The sequence below is a fragment of the Equus asinus genome, chromosome 20 (genome assembly GCF_041296235.1).
Source record: "Equus asinus isolate D_3611 breed Donkey chromosome 20, EquAss-T2T_v2, whole genome shotgun sequence".
NCBI lineage: Eukaryota > Metazoa > Chordata > Mammalia > Perissodactyla > Equidae > Equus > Equus asinus.
In genome coordinates this window covers 39808286-39830568 of record NC_091809.1, presented here as the reverse complement: position 1 = coordinate 39830568, position 22283 = coordinate 39808286, and the positions used below count along the sequence as shown (strand labels likewise).

General features: G+C 36.8%; 1 protein-coding gene and 2 pseudogenes across 2 annotated transcripts; all 3 read right to left on the bottom strand.

Annotated features, from left to right (window-relative positions):
• Positions 1-2011: 2011 nt before the first annotated feature.
• Positions 2012-2965, bottom strand: LOC139041233 (olfactory receptor 8C8-like; annotated as a pseudogene).
• Positions 2966-9378: 6413 nt separating this feature from the next.
• Positions 9379-12795, bottom strand: LOC106836026 (olfactory receptor 8B3). Of its 2 annotated transcripts, XM_014848636.2 has the most exons (2): positions 11882-12795; positions 9379-9397 (listed from the first exon to the last, which is right to left on the bottom strand). In XM_014848636.2, exons 1-2 carry the CDS (start codon positions 12793-12795, stop codon positions 9379-9381), a joined length of 933 nt encoding a protein of 310 aa, XP_014704122.2. The 2 variants fall into 2 exon arrangements, with proteins under 2 accessions (XP_014704122.2, XP_014704120.2); XM_014848634.2 differs by lacking the exon at positions 9379-9397 and having other exon boundaries at positions 11851-12795.
• Positions 12796-21117: 8322 nt separating this feature from the next.
• LOC106835994 (olfactory receptor 8B3-like) lies at positions 21118-22283 on the bottom strand (annotated as a pseudogene).

Sequence of the window (22283 nt, the reverse complement as noted above, 5' to 3'; positions counted from 1 at the left end):
AGAACACTCAACACTAAATGAGTAAACAAATAGAGAATTGAGTAAGTGATGTGAACAGACACTTCATCAAAGAAGATATATGGATAGAAAATAAACACATGAAAAGGCACTGAACATCATTATTCATTACAGAAATTCAAATTAAAAGCACAATGAGATACCACTACAAAACTATTAGATATGCCAAAATTAAATAAATAATAATAACTGACAATATTTGGTGCTGGTGAGGATGTGGAGCAGCTGGCCTTCTCAAACATTACTAGTGAGAATGCAAAATGGCATGGCCTCTTTGGAAAATAGTTTGACAGTTTCCTTTAAAGTTGTCCCCTCCAAACATTTACCTACATAAATGAAAACATATGTTCACACAAAAATTGTATGTCTATATTTATAGTGGTTTGATTATCCTTCAACTACTGAATGAATAAATAAACTATAGTACAGTCATGCCTCACATAATGACAAGGCTGCTTTCTAAGAAATGCGCCCTTAGGTGATTTTGTCATTATGAAAAGATCATAAAATGTGCTTACACAAACCTAGATGATGTAGCTTACTACACACCTAGGCTATATGGTATTAATCTTATGGGACCACCATCATATATGCAGTCCATAATTGACCAAAATATCATTATGTGGCGCATGACTGTACATCCACACAGTCATCCTTCTCAACAATAAAGAGGAGCAAATTACTGATACATGTAACAATATGGATTAATCTCAAATTCACTATGTTGAGAGAAAGAAGCCAAACTACAAATACCACATACAGTATGATACCATTTATATGACATTCTAGAAAAGGTAAAACTATATCCACAGAAAGTAAATCAGTGGCTTTCAATGGTTGGGGGGGGGTAGGTTTGTATTTTTGTAAAGATTGGCACCTGAGCCAAAATCTGTTGCCAATCTTCTTTTTTCTTTTTTCCTTATTCTCCCCAAAGTCCCCTGGTACATAGTTGTATATTCTAGTTTTAGGTCACTCTAGTTCTGCTACGTGCACACCACCTCAGCATAGCCTGATGAGCAGTATTATTTCCGTGTCCATGATCTGAACTGGTGAAACCCTGGGCTGCCCAAGCAGAGGGCATGAACTTTAACCACTCAGCCATGGGGCCAGCCCCTATTTTTTTTGTTTTTTGAAACCAGGAATCAGATCTTCCTTTGCAAAGGGGAACCCCTGTTACACAATTAGGAAAACAAAGAATCTTGACATTACATGTGGCACTCTTTTCCGTAAACAAGAATATCATTGTGTAATTTTTAATCACAATCGTAATCCACAGAAACATAGACAAATTGGTGACAACTTCAATTCTATTTATGACAAAATATCAGTTGACCAATGCATTAAATGGAGGCATTCATTATTGGTGGGGATTGAGAAAGGTGGGCAGATTATTGTGACTCATTCACTCTCAAGCATGCTCAAAAAGAAAAGAAAAAACATTGGTTCAATAAGCTGTTATGAGACTGAAATACAAAAACAAGAACCATTACTAAAAAAACTGAAAAATTCCGGAAATTCATAGAGATTTAACATGTGCACAATTTTTATCATTCTTTCTCTGTTTTAATGCAATAATAAATAATAAAACCTTTGAAACAGTCAAGGGCTCTATGTAAGCATTTCAGGTAAAGCAAGAAAGAAACAAACTTGTCAGACAACTTACTACTCCGTAGTCTACCTTGGATGGAAAAGACATACAAGAAAAAATAGTAGGTACTATTATTCTTAAATAGAAAGTGTTATCAGACCATTTTCTCCGACTAGGATGGGTCATCTTATGACTGAAGATGACCCTCAATCCCAAGAATAGGCCTAAAGGGTTACACTAAGTGTAAAGAGAAGAAAAGATATTAGAGTGGGAATCCTGCCCAAAAGACTCTAGAAAGACAAATGAAGACAATAAAAAAAGAACAGGAGCAAGAGGTTGAGGCAGAGCAAAAACAAGAAAAAAACAAAGAAAAGGATGCACAGATGGTTCTGCTCAGTTTGTAATTCAATTTAGGGTTTTATTCAGAGTAAGTTTGACATCTGTGTTCCTGAGGCTATAAATGAGAGGGTTCAGCACGGGTACCACACTGGTGCAAAACACAGAAAAAATTTCCCCTGGCCCACAGATCTAGCAGATGATAGCTTGACATGAGTGAACAGCCCAAATCCATAGAATAGATGAACAATTATTACGTGGGAGCCACGGGTGCTGAAAGAGCCAACCAACATCACCAGAGGAGCTGATGACCATCTAATGGATGAACCTTTAGGTCATGAGATGTGAAGAATATTGAAAAGAATAAAAGCATAAGAAATAAAGATAATGAGGCCAGATACTATGGCAACTGTGCCCAAAATAACACAAACCACAAACTCATTGGCAGAGGTGCTGCTGCAGGAGAACTGGAGGGGGTGGAAGGTGTCACACATGTAATGGTTGATGATGTTGGAATCACAAAAGATCAGCCTGTTCATACATCCTGTGTAGACCATGGTACCAGTAAACCCTGTTACATATTAAACAGGCTTCATCAAAGAATGGATCTGAGGGGACATGGTGACCATATATAGCAGGGATTTACAGATGGCCACAGAGCAATCATAGGCGATGGCTGTCGACACATAGCACTCAGAGTTGACAAAAAAGCAGAAGAAAAATAGCTGAGTCACTCATCCTGTAAAGGAGGTGATGTTCCTCTCTGGAAGAAAACTTGTTAGCATTTTGTGGGTAAAAAAACTGAATAACAGAAATCAATAAAGGACTGATTGAAAATGAAAATGTACACAGTGAAGTGAAGGTGAGAATTCAGATCAATTAGATTAATTAAGGTCAAATTGTCCACCACAATGACCATGTAGTTCACCAAAACCAGAAAAAACAGGGGCAGTTAGAGTTCAGCAGGTCTTTTAATCCCATAAGGACAAACTCTGTCACAGAGGAGTCATTTTCAACAGCCATTCACTTTCCAGGTGTGTTCTGCAGGAAGTGGGGTATAAGGTGACATTAGCGATGGACCCACTCTCTTTGTCTCCAGAGGGAGAGTCCGATCTTCTGATTTACAAGACCAAAGTTGTCTGAACACACACAGTAAAGCATCTAAAGTGTAAGATTTCCTGTGATTTTCCTAATGATTCCTCATTTCTTCCTTTACTCCCACTCATGTTGTTTGTCTCTGTCTAGAAAGAATGCTGGCAGACCCGCAACGTCTTTGCACATCACTTCCTCCCTTCTCCCCAGTCTCCATTAAGGATCAAGGCTGAAAAGAGCAATAAATAGATGATGTTGCCCAGAGACCTGGATTTATGCAGTTGGGGTATGAAAGGAAATTATCAAGACAAAAAAAAAGGTGATTCAACCCTCACCTTCCTTTTCCTGGAGGCCTCACTACTGCTGGACCTAAAGCCGCTTCAACCCTGTGGTCCTGAGGGGGTCAAAGACAAGGTAGGAGGCAATATACATTGGCAGTGTCCTCAGTTTTTGATGTGCTAACAGAGATATTCTGAGGAGGATGCCATGATATCTATTTGAGAATTTGCCCAGAAAGCCCTCTTCACTTGCAAGGAGGAAAATAATCGTAAATGAGCTCCAAAACAATCAGTTGACTCCAGTGAGAATCTATTCTATGCCATGCAGTTCTGGGAAAATCGATTAGAAGCCCAGAAAAATTTTCTCTCCCTCATGATTTCTTTACAAGTTAAATGAGCCCACTGAGGGTAGCAATTACTGAGCCTGTGTTTACATCCTGTGTCATAGACCTAACATTGGATCCTTTGAGACACGTTGTTCTACTTAGTTTATAATCTCACAGCAGGAATTCCTAATCTCCAATAGAGAAGATTTAGTGTTCCTTTTTGTCACTTTATTCACTATGTCTTGGACTCTCTACATGGTTTAAAAAAGGAAGGTCTGGGGCATGGTCACTTGCCATGTCTATTTTCCTAGAGTCTCTGAGGTTGCACTAATAAAATACTAAGTCATAGCTTTATGGATGTGATATCACATCCATAAAGAGATGTAGCAAAGTGGTTAAGAGACTAGGGGTGGGCCCCTCACTTCAGACTGAGTTTAAATCTGATCTTATACTCCTTAACTGCGAGGCTGTAGACAATGATATAACTTCTCTGACCTTTGTATATGTATGTTTTTATCTAGTTATACCGATGTATATCTATCAGATGATCTAGTAAAAGAGCTATCTCATAGGGTTGTTGCTTGGATTAAATGAGTTAAGGCACAAAGTATTAGAAACATGCCTGACACATAAAAAGAACCTGAGAAGGATTGGCACACCTCCTCCTGCTCATAATCCATATTCATTATATCAGGTTTTCCCAACCTTGGCACTATTGACAGATTGGACTAGATAATTCTTTGTTGTGGGGCAGTCCTGTGCATTATAGGATGCAGAGCATCCCTGGCCTTTACTCGTTAGATGCCAGTAGTTGATCCCACTCACTAGTTGTGACAATCAAACTGTTCTCCAGACATTGTCATATGTCCTTTGAATGGCAAATCACCCATGTTTGAGAATTACTGATATTTATGTATAGCCTGGGTTTCTGCCATAACTTCCTCGCAGATAATTGTATTTTCTGTCTAGTTATGTGCCTCAAGCTCAAAGTGCTCCAAACTGAATTCAGCATTTTCTTATGATTCCCAGTGCTGCTCCTCCAAGTCATCATTTTCAGTTATTTTCCCCACTCTCCAGCGCACTAATCCATAAAGTAAACTTAAGCACCTTCTTCCACTCACCATCTTCATCCACTCTCCAAGACCCAGAGAAACCATCTCCTTGAAAGATTTGGCCTTTCCTCTCATTTATACAGCATCTGGAGTCTCTCTTCATTTCAAATTTGGATTACTCTAACAGGTTTTTAACTTGAACTCCTACGTAAGATGAGAGTTTGAATCTTTTTCACACCCCCCACCATCAGTGCGCGCACACACACACACACACCCCTTTCTCCTCCTACTCCCCATTCCTAATTCCTAACAATATGGTTATAATCATAAATTAGGTTAGATCTATATTCCTGTGTTACATTATTAACACAATCTTAAGCACTGTTCACAACGAATCCATCATATATTACGACTATTTTTTTCTCTCTGTAATTGTTTTTATTTGTTTGTTTTTCTTACTATTTCATAGATTTGTCCTGATTCCTCCCCAACTTCTTCTCTGGTTCTTGTAAACCTCTTCTCAGTATACTCAGTCACTGATATTTAATTTAATCTTCTTAAAGAAGTCTTTCCAGGATTTTTTGAACTGCTTCTATCTTGACTGATTGTCTTCTGGCTGTGATGCAAATCTGAAATCTTGAGATCTTCCTTTATTGCTGTGGCGTGGATTCTCATCTCTATCATGTGCTGGGTCCTCTTCTTTCCTTGATCATGTGCCTCCTTACTTTTTGGTTTTCTTATTAATTTTAGCACAAGACATGCTACCTTGTTTCCCAAAAGTGATGCATGGAACGCAAATTTTACTCACCTTGCATGTCTGAAATGGCGTTTATTGTACCTCTTTATTTATTGGCCATTTGCTTGGAAATAAACAGCTAACTTAGAAGTGGCTTTGCCTCAAATTTTAATGGCATTGATCCAATCTTAAGAAACTCAATACCTCTCTGATTCTTTATATATTTTTATTAAAATTGGTTAATTTCTCTTCATTTTGGAAGCCTTTAAGATCTTATATCTGTTTTCATTGTCTTGTACATTAACAATATTGTATCTTGATATGTCTTATTATGCAACAAGGAGAGCATTAATTCAGTCCACTCAGGAAACCCAAGTACTTCAGCTCTAGAAAAAATATTATTTATATAAATTATCATTTCATCCTCACTGCAGTTTTTGTTCTCTTTCTGTAACATTTGTCATTCAGAGACTGAAATCCTGAATTCCTTATTTTTGTGCTTTATTTTATTGTCTATTTTCCATTCTTTTACTCTACTTTTGGGGGATAATTTCAACTTTTTCTTCCAGGAATTTTATTTATTTATTTTTGCTTTAATTTCTAGTGTTCAAGGGTATATTTTGTTCCCTTATAATGTTTTCTGAAGTTGCATTCCCTAGAATTGTCCCTTTCCTTTTTGTTTATGTTCTATGTTTTGTCTTAGAGGTTCACTTTGAATGTCTCAGCATACTTGCTCATGTTTTAACACTTAGGAGTGAGAGTCTAAAAAGCTGACTAGCATCTCCATGTGAGGGGTTAGTGCTTGCCAACGGTGGGCTTCATGGTATAACATCTCATTTCCGTGGGACAACTCTTAGTGGTAATACCAATAGGTCTTTTGTCATGTGCTGACTTGATTATCCTGAAAACAGTCTTTCAATATTCCTGAAAGATATCATCTTGGCATTTAATATTCTCTGAGCTGAGAGGAGGAAGAAGGCTAATGACGTCAACATTCATTGGGTGAAATTTTGACTTTCTTGCCCTGTTTTTAGTTAAACTCTGAAGAAAACATGAGAGTTTTCATGTTAAACGCTCCCTCAAATGTGCATGTAGTCTCCTAATTTAGAGACTTTGTTTTACTTTCCTTAATGAATAAATCTCAAATCTTCTATGGAGTGATACTGGAGGCAGTCATCTGGCAGCATGGAGATGTAGAGAAGGTCTGAAGATCTAATTACTTCTGAAATAGACTTTTAAGCATTCCATTTGTTCTGTCTTCACCTTCATGGCTTCTTTCAAGGATACCTGCTGCCACAAAATTCTGCGTATATGAGAGACAATATGGTGCAAATCAGTTTCTTATCTTCCACAGTTCTATGTTAATGTCAGATATTATGAGTATGCCAAATCAAATACTACTCATTTATTGATTTTGCAGCTTCCAAAATTTTGTGGCTACTTGTGACTCTGTTTTTTGATCATTTTTTGTTATTTTGTCCTGGTGAGTTAATGCTATTTTTTAATTTCTGTCATGTTAGTGAGTTTCAGTAAAAATAGAGATAATTTGCCTACGTTAAGTCTGCCATTCTTAAAAGTCCTCTGGTTTATTTCTAAGATGTCATCAAGGAGCACCCTAGGTCAGCAGGAAGCTGAGCCTGGCAGTAAAAGCTCCAGGTCTTCAGTAGTCCTATTCTGCTCAGAGTAGATAGTGCATGGTCCATCAATAGACTCTCTCTTTATTTTAGAGCTTTTACTGATTCATTTTATCTAATAAATATTTGCTGAGGATTGAGACTGGAAAACACAGTGAATACAAACAGAATGAGGTACAGGCAGTGCCCCTATGATTTCTCTGTATAATTAGAGAACCAAAGAAACTTAGATTTGTACCATTATTAGTTATTGTTAACCAATAATAATGCCAAATTCTTTATATACCTTCCCTCAGGTTTCCCTTACAACCCCTCCCTAAATCAGAGATCTTTTCTCATACATAAAAATCTCGAAAGCTAAGAGATATTAACTGTTTGTCAGAAGGTCGAAACAGCTACTACCAGGGCAAGATTCATACTTAGGTATCTATGAATACAAAACTGATTTATTTAGTCACTACAGTATGCAAAATTGTGTAGGATGTTATATCACACAGTTTTGTACAGGGTACATTCAGGATTCTTTCAATTTAATTGACTCTTTCAGTTTAAGTGATAGGAATCTAAATTTAACTCACCTAGGTAAATCAGCTTCACAAAAAAAAGTGTGTGAAACTGGTAAGTTGAGGATGTACACAGCTTCTTATTTGGCTGAACAGGGCCAATCACTCGTGAAAGTGTGTCTCCCTTCCCACTTTTTGGACTGCTTGGTTCTACTCAGCGTTAATCTCAGATGGCTTCCTCCCTTGCGGTGAAAATAGGTCTACCAGAATCTCTAAATTTAATTGTACCAGTTCAGTAACTTCAAGAAGAAAAAACAAGTTGTTAAAAATAATTTTGGTAAAAAGTGTTATAGTCAAATGACTATTTCTGACTAATAACTGTCATCAGTATTTGGCATGTGCTAAGAAGATTGTGTCTTGTGAGTTGGGCAGGTTAGCCCATCAAAATCACTTAAAATGTGTTTTCTGTATCAAACAAGGTCTAATCAGAATAGAAATGTTTCTATAGATATTGTAAGAAGGAAAAGGCAAAATTTTATCACTTAAAATTACAAAGACTAATAAGTTGCAGAATATGGCTACTATTCCTAGGACTGGTGAAACAAATAGAAAAAAGAAGATTCAGACTTAGATTCTAGAATCTCAGAGGAGAAGCTCTCTAGAATTGGTGCTTGGATTAATGGAGGACTTGGAGGTGTCCTACAGCCAGTACTTGGGCCTCTGAACTAGAGGTCCCACCCAGAAGGTGCAGGGTCCAACATAGAAGGAGACTAAGAAGAAGGCCTGACAAGTGCTTGAGCCACTCAAAGGGCCCAGATCAAGTAATGAAATGAGAGAGGATGGTACAGCTACTAAGAGAGTGTTGTCTACCTATTGACTATACATCTACGAGATGCAGCAAGTTAGGCACATTTCCATGCACTTATTGGCCATTTGCACACTTTCCTTTAGAATGTGTCTTTCAAATCATTTGTCTGTTTAAGAAATGGTCTTTTTATTATTGAGATATCTTTTATGTCGGTGTCGCAATCCAATGTACACATCAGGATAGATGCGGAGAGGGCTGATGGCCACTCTGAGTTTATTATAACCAGCGTTTCAATATATACATAGCTTACATCTGTTAAACATACACAGGTGTTCTGGACAATATAATTAACAAATGCCAAGAATTCTTAGTGATTTCTCAAGGAGCCCTCCCTTGGCCTCTGTTTTGATATTATCATGTTATTGCTGTGCTCGTATATTTTATCTCAGAGCATGCAAGGCCTCCTAGTCAATGGCCCCTCCTGCTCCCAATATCACGTCTCCATCTGTGCCCCTGGGCGACCGATGCCTGTCTTAGGTTGCCTCCCCGTGGAAGTCTTACCTGTAATTGGCTAATCGGCCTTCTCACTTCTGGGTCACAGTTTGTTGGCAAGCCTTTTCCAGTGATTATTAACCCTTCCTGCATCAGGGGCGGCTACATTTTAATTTTCAAGTTATTATATATTATTCAACCTTTATCAGATATGTGCATTGCAAATATTCTTTCAGTCTGTGGTTTGTCTATGAATTTTTTTTCAATAAGTAGACGTTCTAACTTTAATGACACTTATTTTGTCCTTTTCCATCTTTACAGTTTAGAGCTTTCTAGAATAATTCTAAGAAAGCTATGCCTACACTGACATACTTTCCCATGTTTTCTTTTATAAGACATGCTTAAGCTTTGTGTGTATGGTTTTGATACACTTAAAATTAATTTTTGTGTATGGTTTGACATAGAGATCAAGTTTATTTTTCTCATGACTAGTTAGTATTTCCAGAATCAATTGCTTAAAAGATTTTTCTTTCCCTATGGAATTGCTTTGTTGATTGGTTAAAAAGTGATTGACTGTATAAGTGAGGATATATTTTTCAATCTTCCATTCTATCCCTTGATTTGTCTAATTTTATAAAAAAAACTAATCTGTCTTGATTATCAGAGTCTTACATTAAGTTTTAAAATCAGTTATGTAAGTCCTCTGTGTAATTTAGAGTTTGCCAAGAAACAGATGCCAAGAAATGATTAGACTTGTAAGTCACTTATTGTGGTACATGTCTGTGAACCATAAAATAGGAGAGAGTGGGAGTCTGTGATAAAGGCCTTCAGACCAGGATGAAAGGCTGACACCCAAGAAAGGAGAGAGAGAAGGGAGGATTGAGTAGGAAAATCTCAGAACACAGTGCAGTTCTAAGAAGTGTCAGTAAGTATGATAAGGAGTGCTTAAGCAAAGATTGCCTCTCAGAGGAGACGCACGTTATACAGAAACTAGGCAGTTCCTGTATTACCCACCACGGTAAGCCATGGTTAGGGAAATCTCAGAGTAAGTATAGGCTCTACCTGAACACTATGGTGGATCCAAAGGAGTATCAGCTGTAGACTTTCATCAATGATGCTCCTCATAAAGAGAGCTGAACAGTCCGTCCATGGCTGCCACAGTATGCCCCCCCAAAATAAATTGTACCCAAAAGTTATTTTTTATTTATTTATCTATTATTGTTATCTATTATTATATTTGATCAATTATTATTTATAATGATATAATTATTGTGGTTATTTAAACAAGATAACACAATTCAATAAGTATCTCTTGCCTTTGAAGTATATCTGACATCCTAAATATAAAAATGGGAAAAGCATTGGAGAAACAGAGAAATTAAAAGAAATAGCATCTACTTTAAATATGTTTATTATCTTATTTGTAAGACAAGGTGCTATGAAATCTTAACCACGAAAGGTGATGATATTGGGAGATGGGCCATTTAAGAGATATTGAAGTCATAAAGGACGGAACCCTCATGAATGGGATTACTGCCATATAAAAGAGACTCCAAAGAGATCACTGACCCATTCCTCCATGTGAGGCTGTAATAAGAAATGCATGATACAGGTGAGAGTCCTCACTCATTTATGTTGGCATTCTGATCTTGGAGTTCCAGTCTCCAGAAGTGTGAGAAATAAATTTCTATTGTTTATAAGCTACGGAGTCTGTGGTATTTTGTTATAGCAACCCAAATGGACCAAATACAGGTTTAAATAAGTTCACAAAATGTTGCTAGGAATATAGTTTATTATCATTAATATATACCTTTTATCTTTTTTCTGAGGAAGATTCACCCTGAGTTAATATCCACTGCCAATCCTCCTCTTTTTGCTGTAGGAAGACTAGCACTGAGCTAACATCTGTGCCAATCCTCCCCTATTTTTTTTTTTTTTTTTTTTTTGTATTTGGGACACTTCCACAGCGTGGTTGGCGAGTGGAGTAGGTCCGCAGCTGGGATCCAAACCTGTAAACTGCTGAAATGGAGCTCGGGGAACTTAGCCACTAGGCCACAGGGCCAGGCCCAATATACACCTTTTTTAATGGTAAATCTCATTAGATAAGTAAAACAATGTGGAACATGTTTCTCCTAACTTAATATGAAGTATATTTTTACAAGAGATAAATAACAAAGTTCTACAGTTAGAACTACATGCTCCTTTTCAAATATTTGATGTCATTTTAGATATAATGAATGTGAAATTTATAATAAATCAATTTCCCCACCTTAATGAGATCCTAAGATACATATATAAAGTACGCCTTTAATCATACTCCATTAATACTATCTTTTGCAATAAAAGGTGGAGTAATATGTACTCTCTTCAATATTAAGTGAACTGTGCTGATAAAGACTCTCAAAAGCAGATGACGTGAAGTACAGATTTTGCCATTCTCAAAGGGAACAAGAAAGGACAGAATATAAAAAGAAAGTTGGTGATAAAAATAGAACAAAAAGAAAAGATCAGAAGGATCTGATTATACTTTAAGCTAAATACAGAGTTTATAATGAAGACATTTCATTGAATCCTGTTGCCTAGTCTAGCAGTAATATTCATAAGAATGGGAATGCTTCTATAGTATTTAGCATTTCTGTGTTTTGGTCAGCAAGCTGTAATTTTAACATTCCGTGACTTACGAAACCTTATTTGTCCATATTAGGAATAACCCAAGAGAAAATATGGAGAAAAAAAGATCAGTACAATTGTTCATTTTATAAACATGTTCTTAGTTACTTAGTAAATTAGTATGAGGTGCAATAGATACTCAGAAAAATAAGGCAAGATCAGCTATAAGGAAAATAATTAGACATTCATTACACCACATATCACACAATCTGCAGGAGCAACATGGTTATACCCACATGCTCTTGAAAAAGTCCAATAAAAACACCAATAAAAATTAAATGAAAAATTGAATTTCTTTACATTATTGCAACTTTGAATTAGAATATTTTCCTCCTCTGGATTTTGAACAGGACCTTCCTCAGTGAAACTTTGATATCCTTGTTCCTCAAACTGTAGATCAAAGGATTGACCATAGGCACTACATTAGTATAAAATACAGAAGACATTTTTCCCAGGTCCATGGATCCAGGAGAAGAATATTTAAGATACATGAAAGCTGCTGATCCAAAAAAAAGAGACAGAGCGATGATATGGGAGCTACAGGTGCTGAAAGCTTTTGATCTTCCTTGAGAGGATTTGATATGAAAAATGCTAGTAATGATAAAGACATAAGAAATTAAAATGGTAATACTTGGTACTGTGATATTAATTCCCACTACAATGAGAACTACTACCTCATTGACATAGGTGCTGGTGCAAGAGAGTTGGAGGAGGGGAAGGATATCACACAAGTAATGGTTGATGATATTAGCATTACAGAAGGTTAGTCTAAGCATGCACCCTGTGTGGGCAGTGGCTCCAGCAAATCCCATCACATATGCAGCCAAAGTTAGCACGAAACAGACCTGATGGGACATGGTGACCTTATACAGCAATGGATTACAGATGGCCACATAGCGATCATAAGCCATTGAGGTCAACATATAGCATTCAGAGATGACAAAAAAGAGAAAGAAGAAGAGCTGAGTCATGCACCCGACATAGGAGATGATATTCTTTTTTGATACAAAGTTCATCAGCATTTTGGGGGTGAAAACAGAAGAGTAACAGAGATCAATGAAGGATAGGTTGAAGAGGAAATAGTACATGGGGGTGTGGAGGTGAGAATTTAAACCAATAAGAGTGATCAAGCCAAGGTTGCCCACCATGGTGACAATGTATATCATTAGAAACAGGTAAAAGAGGGGTTTCTGGAGCTCTGGATTGTCTGTTAATCCGGCAAGAATAAATTCAGTCACTATGGAGTCATTTCCAGTCAGCATTCTCAACTTTGGAAATCTGTGAGAACAGAACAAAATCCCATTAATAGAGAACCCAGCTCTGTTCATACAATCTCTCATTTATGAGAAGGGGACTCAGACTGGCAGAAATTAAATAAGTCCTTCTCTGCTTCATAGGGTCTGAATGTACTCCTGCACATCCTTCAACATTTACAGTCATGCGTTGCTTAACAACACGGATATGTTTTGAGAAATGCGTTATTAGGTGAGTTCATCCTTGTGTGAACGCTATTGTGTGAATTTACACAAACCTAGATGGTATAGCCGACCACGTACCTGGACTTTATGGTGCTAATACTATGGGACCACCATCATATATACAGTCTGTCATTGACCGAAATGTTGTTATGCAGTGCATGACCTCAAGTCACTCTTTCTTTTGTTGCATGAACTGCATGTGTCAAACAACTGCTCTTATCTTTACTAGAAGATAGAGAGATGGAGTAGCTGAGGAACAAACCTAACTGTTGATGAGCTTCAGAAGTGGGAATGTATCCCAAATCACTCCTTATCATTTATCTGATCCTTCACTTCCTAGTTCCTTCTCTTGTTTCCAGTACCCAACTAGATAACTCAGTTCCACTGTGATGACCATCGAGAGAGAGGATTCCTCTAGGACAGAGACCACACAGACATTCTGCTTCCTAAAAAGAAGTCTTTCACAGTTTACAGGTTTTCCAAATACTTTACTACAAGAATTCATGAAGTCAGTAATTGATAACAGGTATTGAGGAAAGCCTTGGTAGCCTACGTTTTATAATTAATCATACACTCTTGTGTTTCTACACATTCCCCTCCTCCGTTCCATTCTAAGTAGACAGAGAATGAATAAAGGAAGGTGAAAGTTATTTCCCTGGTTTTGTAGGATGGCATAAAAGAGAAACATAGTTGAGTGCTGATTAGTTGTTAAGTTGTGAAAATGTTTCAAGTTGTATACTTATTATGACACGTAAACTTTTCTATATGTATTGTATATTTCAATAAAATTTTTTAAGGAAAATAACAGATTTCTTCCTCCTCTGATGTTGCTATGTTCTCGATGTGTCATTTGGAACTGCTAAAGTTCTCCTGCAACTGGACTGAGGATGAAGCCAACACAAAGAGTTATGTTGAGAACAACACAGACAACACAGTCAGAGCTCCATATATTTGAGGTTTCTTGTTATTCAATATAAATATTTTTCAGCAACAGAGAGAGAAATAAAAACTTGATTAACTCACTCTCCTTCCATTGAGAGAACACAGTGCTGACACTTTTTGTGTTTCACCTCCAGCGTCCCAGAAAAAGAACTGACTTTGGAGATATCATAGCTGAGCAGATGTCGTCCCATAAACTTCTCCTTTTATTGGCAAAAGAGTCATAGTATTGATCTCATAGTCTGAACGTTCAAGTCATTCTGAAATGTTGATAAAACTTGCAGTTATAAATTTACCAAGATAGTGTGAAGGGAAACCACAGACTTGACATCTGAGTCACCACGTCATAGGCACATGGCATTTCTTAAGGTTTTTAATTCTTTTGGCCATTATTAGAAATCCAAGTGTAGGTCTTCCTTAGGACTTTCCCATCATGATAAGCTCTGCAGGGAAGGAAGTGTTATCTGTATTTGCATCCTAATTTTGGCAGTAAATATTAATTTCTCATCAGGGATTATACATTCCCCAGAGCATAGGAGAAAGGATCTTCTGCTGTCTATTATGGAGTTGTAAATAATTGTCATTGAAAATACCACTAATTATCATTCTAGGTAACATATTGGTTTTAGTAAGGATTTATGAACATTATAGTAAATTTTATTTATTATGTTCTTTTTAAATATTTTGAGTAACTTTAAATAATCATTATTTGTACATACTTTATAGACATAACATAAGGATACTTTTTAATTGGCTTTAGAGATCACTGTTTTAATACAAAGTTTTTTGACATAATAACAATACATTATTCCATGAAAATTTACTTTGAGTTGTTCTGACTCAGTATTTCTTTGTTTTTAACGGACTAAAGTCAAGTCTGTAAGAAGAATCACTGCTAATCAGCTTCCATGTCAAGAAAATATGAGTTTAGAATTCCTTGATATATATCAATTTTTACTTGTGCTTGTGATAAGCCATCTAAATTTTATTTTGAAATGAATATAGATTCACAGAGAGTTGCAAAAAATGCATAGAGTCCCTTGAACTCTACCCAGCATCCCACCATAATGACATCCTCAAAAACTGTAGTATAATAGCAACACCAGGAAATTGACATCCCAGAATAATGTTAACTAGACTTCAGGACTACAGATATTATTCAGCTTATAGCAGTTTTATATGCACTGAGTGTTTGAGTTGTGTGTGTGTGTATGTGTGTGTAAGTCTATGAAATTTGATCACTTATATAGATTCATGTAATGACCACCACAATTAAGATAAAAAACTATTCTACCACCTTTTAGGACCTCCTTTATGCTACCCCTTTATGGTCACACCCACCCACTTCCATCTTCATCTTTGTCTTCTGGAACCACTAACCTGTTCTTCATCTATCAGAGTTGAGTCATTTGGAGGACAATAAATGATATCATACAATATATAATCTCCAATTGTTTTTTTTTTTTTCCACTAAGCATGATGCCCTTAAGTTCCATCCCATTTGTTGCATACATCAATGGTACATTTCTTTTATTGCTGAGTAATATTCCATTTTTTACAATTCAAGTTTATTCAACCTACTGTAGAAATGTAATTTTACTAGGTTCTTGTACTGATATAAAAGTAAATCTGTTTTATTTATGGAAAATGTTTAAGGGGTGGGGATTGGAAGATCACAGTTGAGACTGGTTCTTCTTGGAATTCTCTTTAAGCCAACCTGAGTCAAAGTTCTCATTCTTCCTTCTCCAAGAATGATGATTGGGATACTTTTATTTTGAGCAGATTTTAAAGTCAGTCAAAAACAATGGGAACACAAGGTGTATCTCACCACTACTCTTTGTGAAAGTACACAACATTATCACTATTAGTCATTAGCAAATTATTCAGGAAAATGCATTTAAATATAATAAATTTTTGTTTTCTACAGTCCATTATTTGTCATTCAATCACAATATACATATGATATAGTTTCAGAGTTGCAAACTCGTATCTCAGTGGGAAATAAATTTACCAACTAGAATACATCATTTATATATAGGTTTTTTTTGTCTTAAGACTAACAACATGTAGTCAAATAGGTAAATGTTACTGTCATAGAAAGAAGTTACAAATATAAAAAAGAGGAAGTCTAGAATGAACCCTGTGGTGTTACGTTAGAGTTGGAGATAACAGGTCTATATTAAACATACATTAAGATACCTAGATACAGAAATAATTATAAATAGATATATAGATAAATATATAGATAGAGATATACACAAGAGTTTGAATATATACACATTTCCCACCTCTTTCCACTGAGAAGGCCTAGAAACAGTGATACCCTAGTAGCAGTGAACACATCCAGAGCCCAGATTTTGGTTTCTGAATAACATTCTCCAGTAATAGGATCTGGGGCTCCAAAAGAGTGATTAATCCTAGGGCTAATCACAAAATGATCCTGAAGCATCTTGTAGAATCAGAAAGTAAAAGTTTATTATTAAAAAAGAAGATGGATTCATGATCAAAAGATGCCAGGATCCAACCTGAGAGTTCTTAAGGGCCAAAGCTAGCTCTATTTGAGGGATAAAATAAATAATGATATGATTGGATTATAACCCAAAGAATAAGAAAATATTCATGAGTCTATATTGTCAAAAGTATAGGGAAAAGACAGGACAAGTATTCCTTGAGAAGAATTTCAAAAATACATATCTATATAACTCCTCTCAAGGAGGTAGAGCTTAATTCCTTTCCCGTGCATTTAGTGACTTGATTCCAAAGAATTCAGTATGGAAAAGGAAAAAAGGTAAATTTATAACGGAGAAACAGACACCACCTTAACCAAGTGATCAGAGTTAACATCACCAGTGATAAGTCACGTTGATATCATGTAAACCTTGATATGATATGTACTTCACTATACATTATTCTTCCCAAAACCTAGAATCCAATCTAATAATGAGAAAATATCATAGAAACCCAAATAAGGGTATTCTATAACATGTCTCACCAATACTCTTCAAAATTGTTATAGTCATTAAAAAAAGGCAAAGACTGCAAAATTGTCATAGATCAGAGGAGACTAAGGAGACATATCAATGAAATGCACTGTGGCTTCCTAAAACGGATCCAGGAACAGAAAAATGGCATTAGTGGAAAAACTGGTGAAATCCAAATAAAGTCAATATTTTTCCTAACAGTGTTGTTAATAATATTAATTTCTTAGTCTTGAGAAATCTACCATGGATATGTAAGATGTTTAAACTGGGGGAATTTGGGTGAAGGCTATATACAGGAATCCTCTGCACTCTTTGCAACTTTTCTATAAATCTGAAATTATTTTTAAATTAAAAGATTATTTTAAAAAAACGCAAATCCCTCATTCCAGAAAAATATGTCATATTTGAATTTATGTAGATAACCTCTCTATAGACTTGGAAACATACGCTCTTCCTTTCTATGAATGTGAAAGCACATTTGCACACACATTTGTCTTCTGGGGAGATGGACAAAAGTCCACTTCATACTTAGGAGGATCCTCATTGTGTTAAGTTAGGGAGATGCAGTACCCAACCTCCCACTACAGAAGCCACAAGGAGAGCAGATCTGTCCCTACACTCCTTGGCAAACAGAAGACAGGCACATTGACCTGACTCAGCCAATCTCATACTCCTATCTGAGATTTAAATATGGAGCAAAGGATGCAAACATAATGGAAGAGTTGGGAACTGTTTATGGAGGTGCAGTTGTGTCAAAGGGCTGTTTCAGGAGTAAGAATAGGGTGGAGCCCCTGCAGCATTGTGGTCAGGTTATTCCTCTCAAATACATTCTGTTCTGGGCCCTTGGAGTTGCCTTTGCTCTGCCTAGTCCCCAACTCTGATTTTACATCTTCGTACCAAGTCTCTGAGCCCCTAATAGTCTTTCTATTGACTCCTTTTCTGTTTAACAGATCTACAGTGGCTTTCTATTGCTTTCAACATAAAACCCTCATACAGTGTTTTCCCCCATATGTGTAAACCAAAGCATTGACTAACTGATAACACACATGGGTAAAATGGGTTAAATTCTAGGTTAGAAATATGAATAAAAATGGATTTTAGATGGCTTTAATTCAATTAATCATTAATCTATTCTCCTTATCTATGGGTTTGTTTGTTAGTCTTCCTCATATCAGTAAAATCATATAGTATTTGTCTTTCTCTGACTTATTTTGCTTGGCATAATACCCTAAGAACCAGAGGGGGAGGGGTGGGGGGAGGGCAAAAGGAGTAAAGGGGAACATATGTATGGTGATGGAAGGAAACTAGACTTTCGGTGATAATCACAATGCAGTCTCTACAGAATCCAAAATATGATCATTTACACCTGAAATTTACACAATGTTATAAATGAATGTGACCTCAATAAACAGTTTAAGAAAAATCAATTAATCATTGAAATTTGTTATAATCTTCTTTGCACCTCACTTCCCAAAAAAGAAGAATCTACTTTCCGTTTTGGCAAGCAATTATTTGTTTTTCCTATTAATATGTCTTATTTCATGTGACATCAACTCATTTGCTACAACTTTGGATTTTTGCCACTGAAAATTATTAGATATAAGTTGCAAACAGTTATATTTCTTGACAAACATGGTAAACCTGATAAAAACGTTCAGTGGAACTTCCGTATTTGGCTAGATAAAGTCAGCAAAATTTCTCCTCCAAAGAAAGTATAAACTTGAACAAAATTGGCAAGAACAGTGGTTTCAGCACTCTGGAAATCAACCAAAGGCGCACAACAATCTGAGAAATGCTGATGCTCTAAAAACTGTTGAACTTTACAAAAGAACAGTGAGAGTCGGTGGGATCTTTGCACAGGGCTTCTTCCATCAACATCTACCCTCTGAAGCTTGGTAGATGCAGAGGTTTTGCAAGGATGGGACAGGCCATGAGGACTAACAGCTAGCTGTGCTGCCACTAACAAAGGATGTTTGATCAATTCTGAGCACCTGACAAGACACAGAGCATGTGGCATAATTGTGGATATATTATTCTCCCAGTGTCAGGAGAGCAGAGAGGGTCAATGATTTTACTAGCCTGAGGTCACGGTCATACTTAGAGCAAGTACGTTAAGGCAGACTCTATAGAAATGCACAGTAGAGACTGGAGAGAACCCAATTTACCCATGCTCTCCTGGCAGACCCTGAGACTGCATGCATGTACATAGGAGATTCAAAAGGATACAAGTATTAAGTTGAAACCAGGGCCATATTCGAACATGGCTTGATCTTTGAACTCACTCTCCTACTTACTACAGATACCTCAGCAGCTGTCAGAAGCATTACTGATTCAACAAGTTTCAGCTCAACTTCTATCCAATCATTGGCTGACTACTTAAATATGCTGATGCAGGAGTGATCACTTAAATTTCAGGCTTAAGGAAATGAACAAGATTTTTTTTTGCAATCTCAGGGGACTGACATCTGGCTCCATCCGAGATGGAGTATGCTATTCCTCCCTACTTTTTCTTCTTGAAACTAAAATGTCCTGGACATAACATAACAAACATAAGGAAGACTATAAAGTAAAAGAAAGTAGCCTGTCAAGTAATCTCAGGAGTTAAGAACTACAGGTGATAAGTTTCCTGGGCTTTCTTTTTACCTCCTATGTATCCCAGATGGTACACTGGGGAAGCCTACAAAATCAAACCGCCAAAGACACAAACCAAAAACAAAAACAAAAACAAAAAACAGCTTTTCTCTGACCAAAGGAAGTAAAAGAGAGCAGCCTAGCAGAATACAAAAACATTTTCTTTATAATACCCACCCTAAAACAGCCAAAAATTAAAAGAAAACATGTTCCCCCACCCATGTCAGCAAGGCCAACTACTTCATCTGGTGCTCAGATGAATATACAGTGAAATGTTCCAATGCCCGAGAGAAAAACCAATTGTGCCAGACTTAGGGAAAAATACCATGTCTTAGCCAACATGTATATTTGCTGATATAATCTATTTTCAAGAGTAATGTCACCTTTTAAGACCAATTTTAGAATCTATCCACATGTAGGATGTAACTCTATTATATTGCATTTGAAAATCTACCTTTGTGTCAGTCTCTTACATTGTCATATTTGTTTGTCATATACATCAGATTGCCACACATTGCCAGGACTTAGTAGGTCAAAAAATCCTGTGCATATCTCTATTTTTTCTTTTCTTTTTTTTTTTTTTTGAGGAAGTTTAGCCCTGAACTAACATTCACTGCCAATCCTCCTCTTTTTGCTGAGGAAGATTGACCCTGAGCTGACATCTCTGCCCACCTTCCTCTACTTTATGTGTGGGAGGCTTGCCACAGCATGGCTTGATAAGTAGTGTGTAAGTCAGCACCTGGATGGAAACCAGTGATCCTGGGCTGCCAAAGGGGAGTGCATGAACTTAACCGCTGTGTCATTGGGCCAGATCCTGCATATCTCTATTTTTTAAGTGAGTCTTTTCAACTTGATGTTAAAGAGAGACTTTAAACACCCCAGGTGATTTCACCAGTACTCCTACTCACTGAGAAGAAGACAGGAGTCTCTATCTCAGAATTTAAATCTTCCTACACTGAGTGATATTCTACTAATGTACAGATCTTGAGCGCTATAGTTTTTGCTTCTAATAGCAAGTAGCCAATAAGCACATCCCAAGTGATACATCACTCTAGCGTTCTCTAATTCAATTATTTGATGACCACTCACATTTCTCTAAAGGAAAAATGAAGTTCAAAAACACAATGAAAAAAGAAACAGAGATAATGTATTTCTTATTTTATGGTGTTACTAAACAGAAAAAAACTTGGAGAGGAGGAGCCGGCCCCATGGCTGAGTGGTTAATTTCACATGCTCTGCTTCAGTGTCCCAGGGTTTTGCCAGTTGATATCCAGATCATGGACCTGGCACCACTCATCAGTCTATGCTGAGGCCACATCCCACATAGCAGAACCAGAAGGACCTATAACCAGAATATACAACTATGTACTGGGGGCCTATGGGGAGAAGAAGAGAAAAAGAAAGAAAAGGAAGATTGGCAACAGATGTTAGCTCAGGTACCAATCTTTAGAGAAAAAAAAAAACTGGAGAGGATATTGTGGAAATGGTGAGGAAAAAAATAAGAACAATTCCATAAAGGCTGAAACTAAATTATGAAAGAAAATTCAAATTTGCTTTACCATATTAAGGAAAAAGATAAGGTAAAAATAGCTACTACCAAAAATTTTATAATTAAACCTACAGGAATGGTCTGATCTGTAACTACATGCACAGACAGATACTGTCTCTGATCAAAACTTTCTACTACACAGCGTTTACTCAGAGCAAGTTTAACATCTTTACTTCTCAAGGTACAAATTAAAAGGTACATCAAGGGAATAAAAGACAGAAGAGACCTTTCCCTAATCCATACAAATGGCAGAAGATGGTTTGAGATGTAAATACACTTGATCCAAAGAAGAGAGAAACAGCAATTATGTGGGAACTGCAGTTGCTGAAGGCTTCGGACCTTCTCTCTGTGGAGCAGATATAGAGGATGCTGGAGAGGATGAAACCATAAGAGACAAAGATGGTGACACTGGGCACAATGATGTTGATGAGCACCACAATGAAAACTTCCAGCTCTTTGATGTAAGTACTAGTGAAGGAGAGCTGGAGCACAGGGAGAATGTCGCACAAATAATGGTTGCTGGTGTTTGCATCATAGAAGGTCAGTTTCAGTATGCACCTAGTGTGAGCCATTGCACTAAAAAATGCCATCAAGTATGAACCAAGAATAAGGCTGGAGCACATTTTAGGGGACATGGTAACATTATACAAAAATGGGATACAGGTGGTCACATAGTGATCATAGGCCATTGGTGTCAGCACAAGACACTCAGAAATAGCAAAAAAACTCAAGAAGTAAAACTGGGCCATGCACCCCATGTAGGGAATTGTGTTTTTCTTGGATACGAAGTTAATCAGCATTTGAGTGTTAAAACAGAAGAATAAAATAAATCTATGAAGGATAAATTAAAGAGGAAAAAGTACATGGGAGTGTGCAGGTGTGAATTCAGCCCAATTAAAATTATCAAGCCCAAGTTTCCTAACACAGTGACCATACACATTATTAGAAATAGGAAGAACAGGGGCAGTTGAAGCACTGAATGGTCTGTTAATCCCACAAAAATGAATTCTGTCCCAAGAACCATTTCCAGGAGCCATTCATCTCAAAAGGAATCTGTAGAGATGGGAGGAAAAAGTCACACAGAGAACAAATCAACGTTTTCCATATTATCTCCTATCACAGGAGTGGAGTATGTGCTGGGAAGATCTGAGACTAGATCTGCTTTGACTCAT

Coding starts and splice junctions, on each gene's coding strand:
- LOC106836026 (XM_014848634.2), bottom strand. CDS start 12,795: ATGCTGACTGGAAATGACTCCATAGTGACTGAATTTATTCTTGCCGGA.